Source organism: Bactrocera neohumeralis, chromosome 2 (genome assembly GCF_024586455.1).
Source record: "Bactrocera neohumeralis isolate Rockhampton chromosome 2, APGP_CSIRO_Bneo_wtdbg2-racon-allhic-juicebox.fasta_v2, whole genome shotgun sequence".
Classification (NCBI taxonomy): domain Eukaryota; kingdom Metazoa; phylum Arthropoda; class Insecta; order Diptera; family Tephritidae; genus Bactrocera; species Bactrocera neohumeralis.
The window spans coordinates 79,909,963-79,924,824 of record NC_065919.1 but is presented as its reverse complement, the minus strand read 5'-3'; the positions used below and the strand labels follow the sequence as shown (position 1 = coordinate 79,924,824).

General features: G+C 37.6%; 1 protein-coding gene across 3 annotated transcripts in view; it reads right to left on the bottom strand.

Moving 5' to 3' along the window:
• Positions 1-14,321, bottom strand: part of LOC126751592 (dopamine receptor 2) — a 32,654-nt gene extending 18,333 nt beyond the window's left edge. For 2 of the 3 annotated variants that reach the window (XR_007665896.1, XR_007665897.1), the window contains exons 1-3: positions 12,347-14,321; positions 8,181-8,262; positions 2,449-3,034 (exon numbers count right to left, since the gene is read on the bottom strand). Coding sequence is in view for 1 of the 3 variants with exons in the window: in XM_050461974.1 (XP_050317931.1) it covers positions 8,181-8,262; positions 12,347-14,118 (1,854 nt within the window). In the remaining 2 variants the exon portion in view is untranslated. The remainder of the gene's footprint in view (positions 1-2,448; positions 3,035-8,180; positions 8,263-12,346) is intronic. The other variant, XM_050461974.1, reaches the window with a different exon arrangement.
• Positions 14,322-14,862: the final 541 nt, after the last annotated feature.

The following is a 14,862-nucleotide window of genomic DNA, read 5'->3' as shown; positions in this document are numbered from 1 at the left end:
TGACGAGTTCAAGATAATAAGAGAGGGAGAAGCAGGCCACTAGGGATTAATTTTAGACAGGACGGTCTCATGGACACCAAATGGGACGCTAGAAAGTAGTTACAGCAATTGGAATGGATGAAAGCACTCCAGCTCTTAGAGTATTCGACGCAGTACCCGCCAGGGGAAGCAGAGGAATAGAAAGACCTCCACTCCGTTGGAAAGACCAGGTGGAAAAAGACCTAGCTACACCTGAAATCTCCAATTGGCGTCAAATAGTGAAAAGGAAGAACGACTGGCGCGCTTTTGTAAACTCGGCTATAACCGTCGGTGTCTACGCCATAAAAGAAAAGTAAGAAAACAATCAGTGAAGCTTTTAGAACAACGGCAGGCCAGACGTTAGCCGTTATTTTTCCTTTACTCTCCACAAACTTCTTCTGCATGCAACTGGCAACGAAATCAGCGCTTTGACTGAGGGAATCTTCTCTTAAGGCGACTGTAATAAGGGACATTTTAAGATATTTAATATGTTCCCGTTTCTACGCAACATCTGGATTTTTGAAATGCCTTAGAAATAAACTTAAATTCGGTCCCCAATTTTGCCTTCCTTCCAGTGAAGTGTGCGATAGTGGTGAAGTGGACAGGAACACATGTATAAGTATCTATACGCCTGAATTCGAAGTTGTGTATTTTCAGCTAAAATATATGTATATCAGATTCGTCTGACTACTGCAGTGTCTTGACAGCGGCGATCACAGGAAGTAAAAAGAGCCTTCTTGTTCTGGCAAAGAGACAAACATATCTATATATACAGATAGCCAAGGGGCTTTGGAAGCACTAAAGACTCTTAGGATTCCATCTAAAACAGTAAAAGAATGCCGTTATCCTTTCGGGAATCTAATTTTCTTTTTCGCTATAAAACCGCATTGAATTCCAAGACATATTGATATTTCTGGTAACTGTGAAGCAGATGAACTAGCCAGAATAATAGACTGCAACACCATACAATGATTGTTGTAAAAGCTGTCAAGTGGTGGAAGAGGAAGAGACTATAGAATATCATCCTTCGCATAGAAGACTTCGTGTAGAAAAAGAATCGCAACTATTGTCCGAGCGTTGTTTGACAATGCCGGAGGTTGCACAATTACAACATTTTATGTTGCTGAATGTCATCAGGAACACAGGATGGTTCGGAGAGGATATTGTAGAGTGAAGTGTTTTTAGTCCCAGTGGTTTCACAATTGGCCTTCTTAAGGCCTAGTCAAACATCCACTCCACCTACCTTAAGCTAATAGGACATTAAACACACATTTTCAATAGAGCTTATGTTTCCTCGCTAACTGAAATAAGAAAGTTTTTAAAGTCGATATAAGTTTGCTATAAACTGATTTATGAAACCGAATATATATGTATATTTATTTTTCTTTTTTCGTTAAGTTATGTAAAATTGATTTTACTGAAGATATGTCGATATATTGTTTTTTCATTATACTATAGATTCTTGATCTAGTTTTGGCAAAAACACTAGCCTACGAGTGATGCAAAGCCTTCAAAGACGGTCGAGAGATTGAAGACATGCTTGTAACATGCTTTTTGGAAGAGTGTTTCTTCTATGCGATTATCATTCTTTATCTCGTTGCGGATCATAGAGCTGTTATTAAATGCTGAAAAGGAGATCAGTTTATGTATTAAAAAAGATGAAAACTCGAAAGCTTCAAATGAAAAGCTTTCCGCTGTTAAATATTAACACTATTTTTGATTAATTTCCACATTTCTGGAACGAGCCTAGTAAAACGACTTATAACTGTAAAAATGAATTATGTACATATAAAATTAGAAACACACGCTTCAATCCATAGGGTGTCTTACATTTTATATCTCACAACAACTTGAATAAACCCGCTTTATGAATTGCTTGCTTAGAGTGTGTGGCTTAGTGAAGGGCGCTTACTACTTCACGCTCCGAAAATCTAATTCTTTATGAATAAAAACATTAACAATTATAGTGATTAACAAGAAAAGCTTCAAGTGAAATAACAAAACCAACTATAAGACCAACGCAAAAATAAATGAGATATATACACATTGTTATATATATTTACAACAGCGAACATTGACATAATTAAAATATATAATACTAAGTAAATAATTGAATAAGTAACGGTTTCGGCGTGAATGCCACAAATTGTTAATATTCTGAATAAAAATTTCATAATATGCTACACTCATAACGGTAAAATTTTCAACTGATTACGTATGTATGTATATAAACAACCAACATATTTACAACAAATATGGTCGGCTCATACCGACTGAGGCAATTTGCGTGATTTCGGTACAATTGTGGAACGGTGAATTGGTGGACGATTACTTATGATACCGGATATGAAGCAAACACATACATATATGTTTATATATGTACGCATTAGCGGGGTTTACATAACGGCACTTCCGGGAAATCGTACATACCTTGTTGTAGTAACAATTTGTTTGTTGTAATTGCAACAACTTTATTGTTATGAGCAATATAACGGATGCCGAGTTGTATTTTTTTTTTGTTCAAAATTTAACAATTGAGCAATTCACAACCTGTCGTAAAGCATCGTAAAATCGTAAAATTATAAAAAAAAACAAGTGTAAAAATTTATAATTTTACGATTTTACGATGCTTTACGACAGGTTGTGAATTGAACAAATGTTTTTTGTTTTTGTATTGGTAGTGGCGCTTGCTTGGTTTGCCGCCATTTTACACCGCTAATTCATTCATTTGCACATTATGCCACGTCGCTCTGTTTTTGCTTCTGTGTTTCTGATTCTGTTTCTGATTCTGTTTCTGATTCTGTTTCTGTTTTATGATTTTTTCATTTTGTCTGATTTGTTTGAGCTTGTATTTGTATTTGAGCATTCGCATGCCTCTAATGACGGCCCCTTGGCGTTTGTCGCACCAGAACCCATTCAACTAACACTAGATATATGTCTGTTCGCAGGAGTTGTGTCGCACATGTTGAATGCCATGCAGTGAGCATGTCGAATAGCAACGGCGCGTCGCAAATCTCTGCAAAAATAATAGATAATTGACGAAATTTCGCTTTGTCACTGCACTACAAATTTCCATAGAGGTGTGTGTATGTATAGGTTATTATGTTTATGTGTGTTGCTGTAATTTGTTTGCATATAACAGAATATTGTTTTGTGGCTTGAGGATTTAGTGCTGTTTTGTTTTGGGTTTTGCAAAATTTTGTATGTTTTTGCTGTTGTTGACATGCAGTCGGCACTTGCGTGTATACATATGTGTGTGTGAGGCGGGGTTTGGGGCGTAGTTGGCGTGCTTATTGTGGGTTAAGTACTTAAAGTGGCAAGCGGATTTAAGTGTTGGTAAATGTTTTCGTGTATTTTTGCTGTAATTTGTTGTTGCTGTTTAACGAGGTTTCTGTCGAGTTGTTCTTCTAGTTTGGCTGCTGCTTGTGGGACTTTGGTGTTTGGCTGTTGCTATTTTAACAAAGTTTTAAATAGTTTTTGTTGCTGGCGCATGCTTAGCAGGCGTTGTTGTTGCATAGCGCTGATTTAATTGCTTGCACTAAAAGTTTTAGTTTTTGCTGGGTTAGGTTATTATTAGCTTTGTACAAAAAATTATAGCAACTAAGCGGAGATTAGCATGGCAGACCCGCTGCGCTCACAAGAGAATAATTAACATGAATTATAAATGTAGTTGGACCAAAAGTTATTTGCAAAATTCGAAAAAATAATAGTAAAACGTTTATTGTAGCAAAATTATAATAATAGCTCAACACCTACTGTGTATTGCAACTGGCGCGTGGTCTTTAGGCAACACTACGTACACTAATATTTTATTAGACAAAACAACCGGCTACTGATCACAGGTAACAGAGTACTTAGTCATAATTTTTGTAGTAATATGTATTACTACCACTCCTTGTTATAGTTTTCGTATACGCCACATTCAGGCAACTAATAAAGGTATTTAGTATTTAGAAAATGTGGTAGTATAACCTCATTGGGTGGACTCTAAAACTAAAGGCCCCAATATACATATACAAGGTGGGTTCCAAAGTAAACAGGACTTGTTGAAGCTAGCGCCGCCTGGTGGCGCCATCTATATGTCGACTAATACGTTAAAATCTGTTATCATGACATTTCATAGATTGAAAGTGAAGTTATTGCGTTTTAAGTGTCAGTATCTTTGTGTTATCGCTGCGAAAATGAGCTTCGAAAAAAGAGCCAACATTAAATTTGGTTTCAAAATTGGTAAAACGTTTCAATTGATGAAACAAGTTTATGGCGATGATTGCCTATCCGGTAGCAGAGTGCACGAGTGGTTTCAACGTTTTCAAAGTGGTCGTGAGGACATAAATGACGATCAACTTGTGGGCCAATCAAAATTCGTGATCACCGGAAATTCCAACGAAACTGTGCGTGAATTCATCAAAAATCAGCCGAAATCATCATTGAAATTCATGGAAATGTAATGGAAAACATCGATTTATCGCATTTTGACCGAACATTTGGGCTTACGAAAGGTGTGTGCACGGTTTGTTCCGCACAAATTGACTGACGACCAAAAATTGCTCAGAATCCAACATTCGAAGAACGATTATTTGACCAAAAATCACATTTCAACCATTAACCACTCCCCGTATTCACCAGGTAAGGCACCGTGCGACTTTTTCCTTTTTAGGAAAAATTCATTTGCCCATGAAAGGAAGCGTTATGCAGACATAGAGGCCATTCAAAAGGCTTGCACTGGCCATACCGGCCAACGAGCTAAGACACAAAAACGCCTGAAGATTCTCTTTTCGTATTCCAATTACAACTTCACAAACCCTTTTATTTAGAGTTCTGACCGGCAGAGTCTACTGAACGTGAATGTTAAACACAAGAATATAAATTTTTCTCCTCCAGGAAATTTTGTTTATAAGGCAATTTATACATATATATCTGCCCTTATTTAATAGTTTAATAATATATTATATATTGTGACAAAAAAACCGGAAATTGTAATTTAAATTCCCAAGGTAAATGATATTTAAACAAGTAAGGAAGAGCTAAGTTCGGGTGTCACCGAACATTTTATACTCTCGCATGATAAAGTGATAATCGAGATTTCATTATCCGTCATTTACATATTTTTCAAATACCGTATTTGTGTAAAGTTTTACGCACTTTTTGTGATTTTCAACATAACCTTTGTATGGGAGCAGGGCGTGGTTATTATCCGATTTCTTCCATTTTTGAACTGTATATGGAAATGCCTGAAGGAAACGACTCTATATAGTTTGGTTGACACAGCTGTAGTAGTTCCCGAGATGTGTACAAAAAACTTAGTAGAGGGCGGGGCCACGCCCACTTTTCCAAAAAAATTACGTCTAAATATGCCCCTCCCTAATGCGATCCTTTGTGCCAAATTTCATTTTAATATATTTATTTATGGCTTAGTTATGACACTTTATAGGTTTTCGGTTTCCGCCATTTTGTGGGCGTGGCAGTGGGCCGATTTTGCCCATCTTCGAACTTAACCTTCTTATGGAGCCAAGAAATACGTGTACCAAGTTTTATCATGATATCTCAATTTTTACTCAAGTTACAGCTTGCACGGACGGACGGACGGACGGACAGACAGACATCCGAATTTCAACTCTACTCGTCACCCTGATCACTTTGGTATATATAACCCTATATCCGACTCTTTTAGTTTTAGGACTTACAAACAACCGTTATGTGAACATAACTATAATACTCTCCTTAGCAACTTTGTTGCGAAAGTATAAAAAGTGAAGAATATGGTGTTTGAAAATCGTCAGGCAAGTGCTAGAGACATGGCAAGAGAGCTCGACATTTGTCGCTAGTCTGTTCGAATGATTTTGGTGGATATTTTGGGTATGAAACGCTTTCTTGCTCGACTCATCCTGATAAAGCTGAACAACAGCAGAGTACCATAAGCAAATCTGTTTGGACATCCTTGAACGTGCGAATTCCGATTCCACATTCATGGAAAGCATTATAGCTTCCGATGAGACATGAGCTTATGAGTTTGACATGCAAACAAACCAACAACCATTGGAATAGAGGGGAACTGGACCCAAAACCAAAAGAAAAATCCACGCCAAAACCGCTAAAAAATCAAGGTGATGCTCATTATTCTTTGGATATTCGTGGCTTGGTGCGTCACGAATTTGTTCCGGAGAGACAGATAGTCAATAAGGAGATAAATGTATTTGGCCGCATTGAGGCATTTGCGTGAGAACAACCGCCAAAACGGCTGGAATTGTGCATGAACAATTTATAGATTTTACACGATTATAAGCTAAAAACGCAATGAACACCATCGTTCAACCACTATATAAACCAGATTTGCCTCCGTGTAATTTTTTCTTGTTTCATAAACTGAAATTGCCTTCCCGTGGAATCCGTTTGCAGTTGATCGAAGAGATAAAACGAGATTCGCTGAAGGCCATCCCAAAAAGTGAAAAGTGTTGCGTAGACTAGAAATGTCGTTGGCATAAGTGTCTGGTGGGGATATTGCATCTTTGAAAGCGACAGAATAAATACTGATGAATAATTAAATATTTTGCGTTTTATTTACAATTTGCGGGTACTTTTTTGTCACAATATATATCTAGTTTGAGTATTTGATATAAATATAGGTTCATATATAGGAAAAAAATTGAAAAAGCCTGCTTGTCTCTGACTTTACCTTTTTGGTATTCTGAGCTAGACAAGCGTATTGAAATATTCGAGGGGAAAAAATTGTGTGCTATTTTTATAATAATTTTAAAGAAATATTTGAAGAATTAAATTTTTCAAGTTTGGAGGTTTCTATCGACTTCATAGATTACTCAAATTACACAAGTAATTACAGCAAGAACGTAAAATAATGACAGGTAAAAATAGAAGGGACAGTATATCCTAAAAAATTTTTGAAAAAAGAACTTGATACATTTTTAGCGCCAATTGACTTTTGCAGCAAATTCCAACACACAAATTTCTTAATTGCGTAATTAAAAATGAATTTCGGTACTCAGGTGTACAACGTTTGTGTTGCTGTAATTGAGAACGCAGATATTCTTTTCAGTGGTTTTGTGTGTTTACTTTCACAATAATTTGTGGTGGCACACCATTACAGTACAGTTATGCCGAAAACCCGGCTCGGGGCAAATATTAAGCTGTTTTTACATTTTTCATTTATTTTTTGTTTTTGCAAATAACTTGGTAATGAATTATAAGCTCCTCGGCAGTTGGTGCAATTAAAAAGTTTCAATTTACTCCTACATATTTTGGTGACCCGTAGCCGAAATGCCGCGGTGAGCACCAAATTGCAGGAAAAGCATAACAACAAACAAACACAACAACCAAAAATGAAAAAATAAAGATAAAATAAATCGAAAGTTTAAATCGGTACACAGGCAGTGGTGTGGGAGGGAAGAAATCGCAAGTGCTCGGGTGAGACGTCGACGTCAGGGCTGCGCTAAGCTTTTGTTGTTATTTATTCAATTCAATTTAATTCAATTCAATTCGTTGCTGTTGTTTATTATTATTGTTGCTGTGCGAAATCGCTCTGGTTCCTTGCTGTGTTTGATTTGATAGCGACTCAGCTCGTTGGCAGTGGTCGGTGTGGCGAAAGTGATTGAGCAACGCCGGAATTTTGCTGATTACTTACTCATTTATTTGCTTTGTATGCATGTGTATGTATGTATGTGTAAGTAAGTTTTTGTGACGTGGTGCAATTTCAGTGGGATTGTCGTAGATTTTGTGGATTCGATAATTCATTTTGATTGTGTTGTAAATCATTTTCGCTTGGTTGAGTAGATGGTTCTATTAAAGCAAACTTATTTCTTGTTTCCTACTTTTCTCTAGATATGTGTATATATATTGAGTGAGTATTATGTTTTAATTATTTTTGTTGTTTGCGCAAATTATTATTGGTTTGTCTGTTTTGTTTTGTTTTCATATTTTTATTTCGGTTTACAAAAATAACTGTTAAATTTTACAAAACATAAATAGCACATAAACGAATTATAGCGGCTTTAAAGCGAATAACTGCAAAAGCAGTAAAAAACAACAACAATAACGCATAAATTTATACAAAAAAAAATTAGTAAATAATAAAAAAAAACAAAAGAAAGGCAGTAGACCGCAAAAGCGGCCGTGGCGGCGCGCCACATTTTGGGACACCACCAACTTACCTGCGATTTGGAACGCATTGTCGGTTGGTATTTGCGGCGTACTCCGCGCGGGCAGCAAACGCACAGCAGACGCACAAATGCTCTGAAAGAAAGGTGCAATAAGAAAATACATATAAAATGCGTCTAATTTGTAAATCAGCATTATTTCTAAGTAATGTGGCTGAATTGGGCGCGTTAGAGTCGCACAGAAATCCACTTAACAGATTTGCGAAAAGATTTGGAAGTTGGAAAAAAAGGTCTATACTGATTGCTCAACTCATTTTTGGCTCAAAATGTGCAAACTTGAAATATAGCGAGGTTAATTTCTTCCATTGATTGATGTCAAGTCCCCATTAAACTACCCTAAAATGTACCCGAAAGGTAAGGTGCTGATAACTCAAAATTTACAAAAGGTATGTTTTGTAGTTTTACACCAAAAAATTGTGTAAAAGCCTCAAGTCAAAATTAAAAAATTTAAGAAAATTTGTAAAATCAATGAGAGAATCGCACGATACGTCACTTTAGTTGGGAAAAGTGGTTTGTCTAGTTTAATGAACACTCGGGTTCATTCAAGACCCAAGGCAGGCAACGGTAAACTGATATTTTGCCAACCGGCTATAATTTCCACCTGAGTCCAAATTAAAGTCAGCTCATTTGCATAAACAATGTCCAGTGATCTCACTGTTTCTGGTGAAAACTGTCCAAGAATCTAGCGACTGTTACTCTAAAAATGATCCGAAACCAAAAAAAAGTCCAACTTGGTCAAAAATCAAAATAATACTCATCGCATTCTGGTTTATACCGTGGTATAATTCGCCATAAATTCTTCTGCTTTGATATAGCTTCTTCTTAGTATTCTTCCAAAAAAACTTTTTAGGGCATTAATAAATTTACTTTTGCAATTAAGGCTAGTCAATATCAAGCTTATAGATTATGTTAGGTTAGGATATATCGGTTGACTCTCATGTTATACATAGACCTATTGGTTCTCGGTAAAGCCAGATAGAGGTCCAGTTTGATACAAGCGGAAGTAATCGTCACTCAGAATGCCAGTACTTTCGGCAAAGTTTAGGGGAAACCTTAAACCTATTTTCGATACTTCATCTAGTCCCGTGAACTGCGAAGCTCCTAGATATATAAGCGGAGTTCTAGATAAGGGCGAAGAGATCTAAAGTGGGTATACCAGAGTCTTTGTCATGCTGATTTCCCTGCACTTCCTGCATGATGCCAGTAACTTATGACTTGTGATTAGGCCAACAACCATCTTCGTGAGTAAAACGCATGTATATTTTCCTTTGGAGCTCTTGCTCATAGTCTTGGCAACTCTGCTCGTAACGTCGACTCATCAGATGTTGTCATCGTGCACTGTTCCATGAATAATGATTGAGGCTTTTGTTTCTGTTCCACTTTACTACTCTCATAGGCTGGCGATTGTGTGGCGCACGTGGCACAACCCTGAGTAGGAATGGTTCTCCTTTTCACTTTGTCTCTCCTTTAAACGGATGTTCTTTGATTACCTAGAGGATACTTGGTCTAATTGGAACTCGTGAACTGCTTGAGTATACATGACTGGCCATCCAAGTGAATGGCGATCAGAGAACTTTCCTCACTTGCATGAACTTCTACACATGACTCCATCCTAGCTTATAGATTAGATTTTTAGAATTCCTTAAGCATAAAGCTAAAAACCTACTATGGAGCAGTAAAGTGAAATATATATAGTAGCTGAAGACGTAAAACTCAAGAGGATATCCTTTCGGTCTGCTACCCTTTGTGCAATAAGTGAGCCTCTGCATCTGACATTCAACAGTTGCTAGAAATATTAACCAACAATGCATCATCAGCACTTAATTGATAAGCCAATCAATAAATCCTTTTAATGTCGATATTGTTCTTCTTCACCACCGAGACATTGACAAGAAATCCACAATCTGCGCAACACACGTCCACACAAACACGCTGAGGTGCCATATTATCATTTTCTCATTTCACAAACAAATCGCAGGGAGAATAAACAAGTTTGCTTGTGTGCACGAAAAATCAGCCAACAGTTTGACTGCCAAAGTGTGGCTTCAGAGTTAAGAGCTTTTCCCAAGGGCATATTAAGGCTATTGTTTAAGAAAATTGCTTTGTAAGTGTTCGATAATTTTGTTGGCTTAATATTCGCAAGCAAACAGATATAATACGGTTGTGTGTGTTTGTATATATTATGCATGTAAATATTAGATTGGATTGTGTTACAAGCGAAGAATGCGGTAAATCTGTGTAATCATTTTATCATCATCATTTGCTGCAGCAATGACTCGACGTTAAAATGTGGCAATTACCGAAACTGAGGCGAAACATGAGTGTGTACATATGTATGTACAAATTATTTTATGTAAGCGTGATTGCCTGACATTTTGGATACTCTTTAAGATAAGGAATGATAAAATTTTGGCATTTACCACACCAAACTTAATATGGAAGCACTAAAGATTTGTCAAGCCATTAAATTTTAAAGCTTATTTGACCATTAAAAATAATGGCAATAAGGTTTACTATAAGATTAGAGTTAAAGTTGCGTCAGATTAAGTTCCGATTTGTAGAAAAGTTTAAAATTTACTGGTTTAAGTTAAGGTTAAATTTAATATTTATGTTAAGGCTAAGAAAAAATTGCCGCTGAATTGCAGTTAATGTTTAAGGTTAAGGTTAAGGTTAAGGTTAAGGTTAAGGTTAAGGTTAAGGTTAAGGTTAAGGTTAAGGTTAAGGTTAAGGTTAAGGTTAAGGTTAAGGTTAAGGTTAAGGTTAAGGTTAAGGTTAAGGTTAAGGTTAAGGTTAAGGTTAAGGTTAAGGTTAAGGTTAAGGTTAAGGTTAAGGTTAAGGTTAAGGTTAAGGTTAAGGTTAAGGTTGAGGTTAAGGTTAAGGTAAAGGTTAATGTTAATGTTAATGTTAAGTTAATGTTAATGTTAATGTTAATGTTAATGTTAATGTTAATGTTAATGTTAATGTTAATGTTAATGTTAATGTTAATGTTAATGTTAATGTTAATGTTAATGTTAATGTTAATGGTAATAAGGTTAATGTTAATGTTAATGTTAATGTTAAGGTTAATGTTAATGTTAAGGTTAAGGTTAATGTTAATGTTAATGTTAATGTTAATGTTAATGGTTAAGGTTAATGTTAATGTTAATGTTAATGTGAATGTTAATGTTAATGTTAATGTTAAGGTTAATGTTAATGTTAATGTTAATGTTAATGTTAATGTTAATGTTAATGTTAATGTTAATGTTAATGTTAATGTTAATGTTAATGTTAATGTTAATGTTAATGTTAATGTTAATGTTAATGTTAATGTTAATGTTAATGTTAATGTTAATGTTAAGGTAATTGTTTAAGTTCAGATTAAGGTTAAGTTGAAAGGTAAGGCTAAGGCTAAGATTAAGATTAAGCTTAAGATAGTGGTTAAAGCTTAAGTTCAGGTTGATCTTAAGGTGAATGTTAAAGTTAGTGTTGAGATTAAGGTTACAGTTAGAGTTTAAATTATTTTTATATCCTGAACAGGGTATATTAAGTTTGTCACGAAGTTTGTAACACTCAGAAGGAAGCGTCGGAGACTCTATAAGTGTACATTTATAATCAGTATGTTGAGCTGATGATGCTGTTGAGCCCGTTTGTTTGACGTTTTGTAAACGTCATTTTCTCTTCAAGAAGCTGCTCATTTGTCGGAACTGCCGATATCGGACCACTAAAACATATAGCTGCCATACAAACTGAACGATCGGAATCAAGTTCTTATATGGAAAACTTTCACATTTGACAATGTATCTTCACAAAAGTTGGCACAGGTTATTTTCTAAGATAATAATGTAATATACGAAGAAATTATCAGATGCTTACTATAGCATACAGCTGATGTACAAACTGAACGATCGGAATCTAGTGCTGGTATGGAAAACTTTTGCATTTGACGTGCTATCTTCATGAAATTTGACATGTTTAAGGTTATAACATAATCTCCGAAAAAATTGTTCAGATCGAATTACTATGGCATATAGCTTCCATAGGAACTGGAAACATAGTTACTAAAATAAATGCACCAGTGAAGGGTATATTAGCTTCGGTGTAGCCGAAGTTAACGTTTTTTCTTGTTTACCAATAACTTCATCAAATTCAAACAAATTTTGCATATAGACATTATCGCTCACCTCCTGAAGTCTCGACTCCAACAAGCGTATATCACCGGATTCATGCATGAATTGATCCAGCCCAACCATGTGACCACTGCCGACACTATCTCTTCATGTTCGATGCACTCCACACATAAACCGGATAGCAAATTAACAACGAAGAACGGCAGCCAACACACGATGAACACACCCATCACTATACCCAACGTCTTGGCTGCTTTCTTCTCTTTGGCGAATTTCGCCAACTTACGCGACAAGGAGAAATTTTTACCCATATGCCTGTGACGTGCCAGACCATTATTATGCAACGCCGATAGTGGTTCATCGTCAGGCTCCTCGGGCGTTGAAGTCGTCGTGCCCGATGCGCTGTGATTGTGAAGCGTCGAATGTTGATGTGAATGATGGCGATGATGTTGCAAGCCATCGCCGCTCGGTGCGCCACCCAACGAGCCATGAATTGTCGGATGATGCGACGCGCTTGTCGAAGGTTCACGTGTCGTGCCGCCGCGATGTATGCGCAAGGTTAATTGCAGTTCACCCGATGACATCAGCACTTGCTTGGTGCCGATTTTCAGCGAACGTGTCTGTATGACCGCAGCACGATAGATGCGACAATAGGTGAAGACCATAACTAGTAGTGGCAGGTAAAATGAAATCGTCGATGAGAAGACCAAATAGCCAAGATGCTCCGTAAACGTGCACTTATAAGCGGGCATCTCACCGTCGCGCGCCGCACGCCACCACACAATCGCTGGAAAACTAATGGTACTCGAACACACCCACACGGCGCAGATCAGAAAGGCGGCGCGCCTTCCCGTCATACGCATCGGATAGGAGAATGGGTCCGTTATGGCCCAATAACGATCCAATGATATCACACATAAATTCAAAATGGAAGCGGTGCTGAAGAGCACATCCAATGAGCGCCAGATATCACAAAAGTCGGTGCCGAAAAACCACGTATTCTCGAGCACTTCGTACAGCGCCGACAAGGGCATCACAACCAGGCCCACCAGACAATCGGCTACCGCCAAGCTTGTGATGAAGTAATTCGTGGCCGTGTGCAGATAGCGTTCGCGTACCACAGCCAGTATCACCAGTGCATTTCCGAACACGGTGGCGAAGGAGAAGAGAAACAGAAATGACAGCAACGAAATACGCTCATTGGGTAGTAGACAGAGAAATTCACCCAATGCTGGGTCACGTGAGCCATTACTAACAGTCTGTACGTACGTGGTGAGCGTTAAGTTCGCCGTGGCCACGCTATTGCTGATCGCGTTCGTTACGCTCTCTGTGCTGGTGGTGGTCAACAATGGTTGTTGTTGCTGCTGCTGCTCGGTGCTTTCGAGAAATCCATTAAAATAATCGAAGATATCATCGGAAATATTGAAACTTGTGTAGAAAGAAGGCGGTGGCTCGCCTTGCACCTCAGTCGTGTGATTGTCCGTGCGGGCATTCGTTTCTTGATATGAGTACGAGGAGGATGACGCGGGTTCTTGGGCTGCAGCGGCGAGTTGTTGTATGGAAGGTTCTAACTCTGGTGCGACCAGTGAGAACTCAGGCAACTCTTCCGCAGCAAACTCCCAGTAGTAGAGTGAGTTGTTGACGTTGACGGCTGGTTCAGCCGGCGCGGCGACTCTACTGCTGCTATTCCGTGCATACGGTAGGTAGCTATTGTTATTGCTGTCATTGTTGTTGCTGTTGTTGTTGGTGGTAGTGATCGTGGTGGTGTTCGTACTACCGATGCTGCTGGCGACATCTTGCGTGGGCGCATATCTTATTATCGCCATTGACGCATGCGCAATTTGCTCGCGGTCGAATGTATTGAAGCCTAAGTGTGTGAGTGTTTGTTCGCAAGTTGGTTGCGTATGTGTGCGCCGCTAACTGTATATTGTAGTTCTTAGCATGCAGCCATATCACAGTTGTTTGCTGAGCTTTGCATTTTTCTTAAGAATTCTCAGTTGCTTTAATTTGGTCCCAGTAGTTGTGCGACTATGACCCTGAGAAGAGAAGAAAAGAGAGCGGTGAAATCAAATATATGTAAATACAAAGGCGCCATCTAACTGAGTTTTAATTTGCTTAATGTCTTAATTTAATTTAATTTAATTGTGCGAATCTTGAACTGTAATCTTTTAGGTCACTTCCTGCTTTTCGCTTCCTAAGGGACTCATTCAGCCTGTCAGCCGCCAGGTAATTAATTAGAATTGGAAGGGAGGAAAACACTTGACAAATAACGGTCGCGTTGCTTCTTGCTCTCGCTTGTGCAGTATTAAAATGCTTAAATTAGGGTGGTGCTTAAATTTGTATAGTAAATTAGTATAGTTTAATCTTTCAAATACTTGTAAGTTTTGATGTCTGTTGGAGAGCTTTAAGATGTGTTCCGCAAATTTGGTCGTGAAAGGGATATCAGGAAACACTTGGCAGATAACGGTCGTTTTGTTGCCTTCTCCCTTATCTTCTGTACTTATATAATTATTAGGGTAGTTCTTAAAATTATTTGTCAAGTTACTGTTTTTTTTGTATCTAACATATTG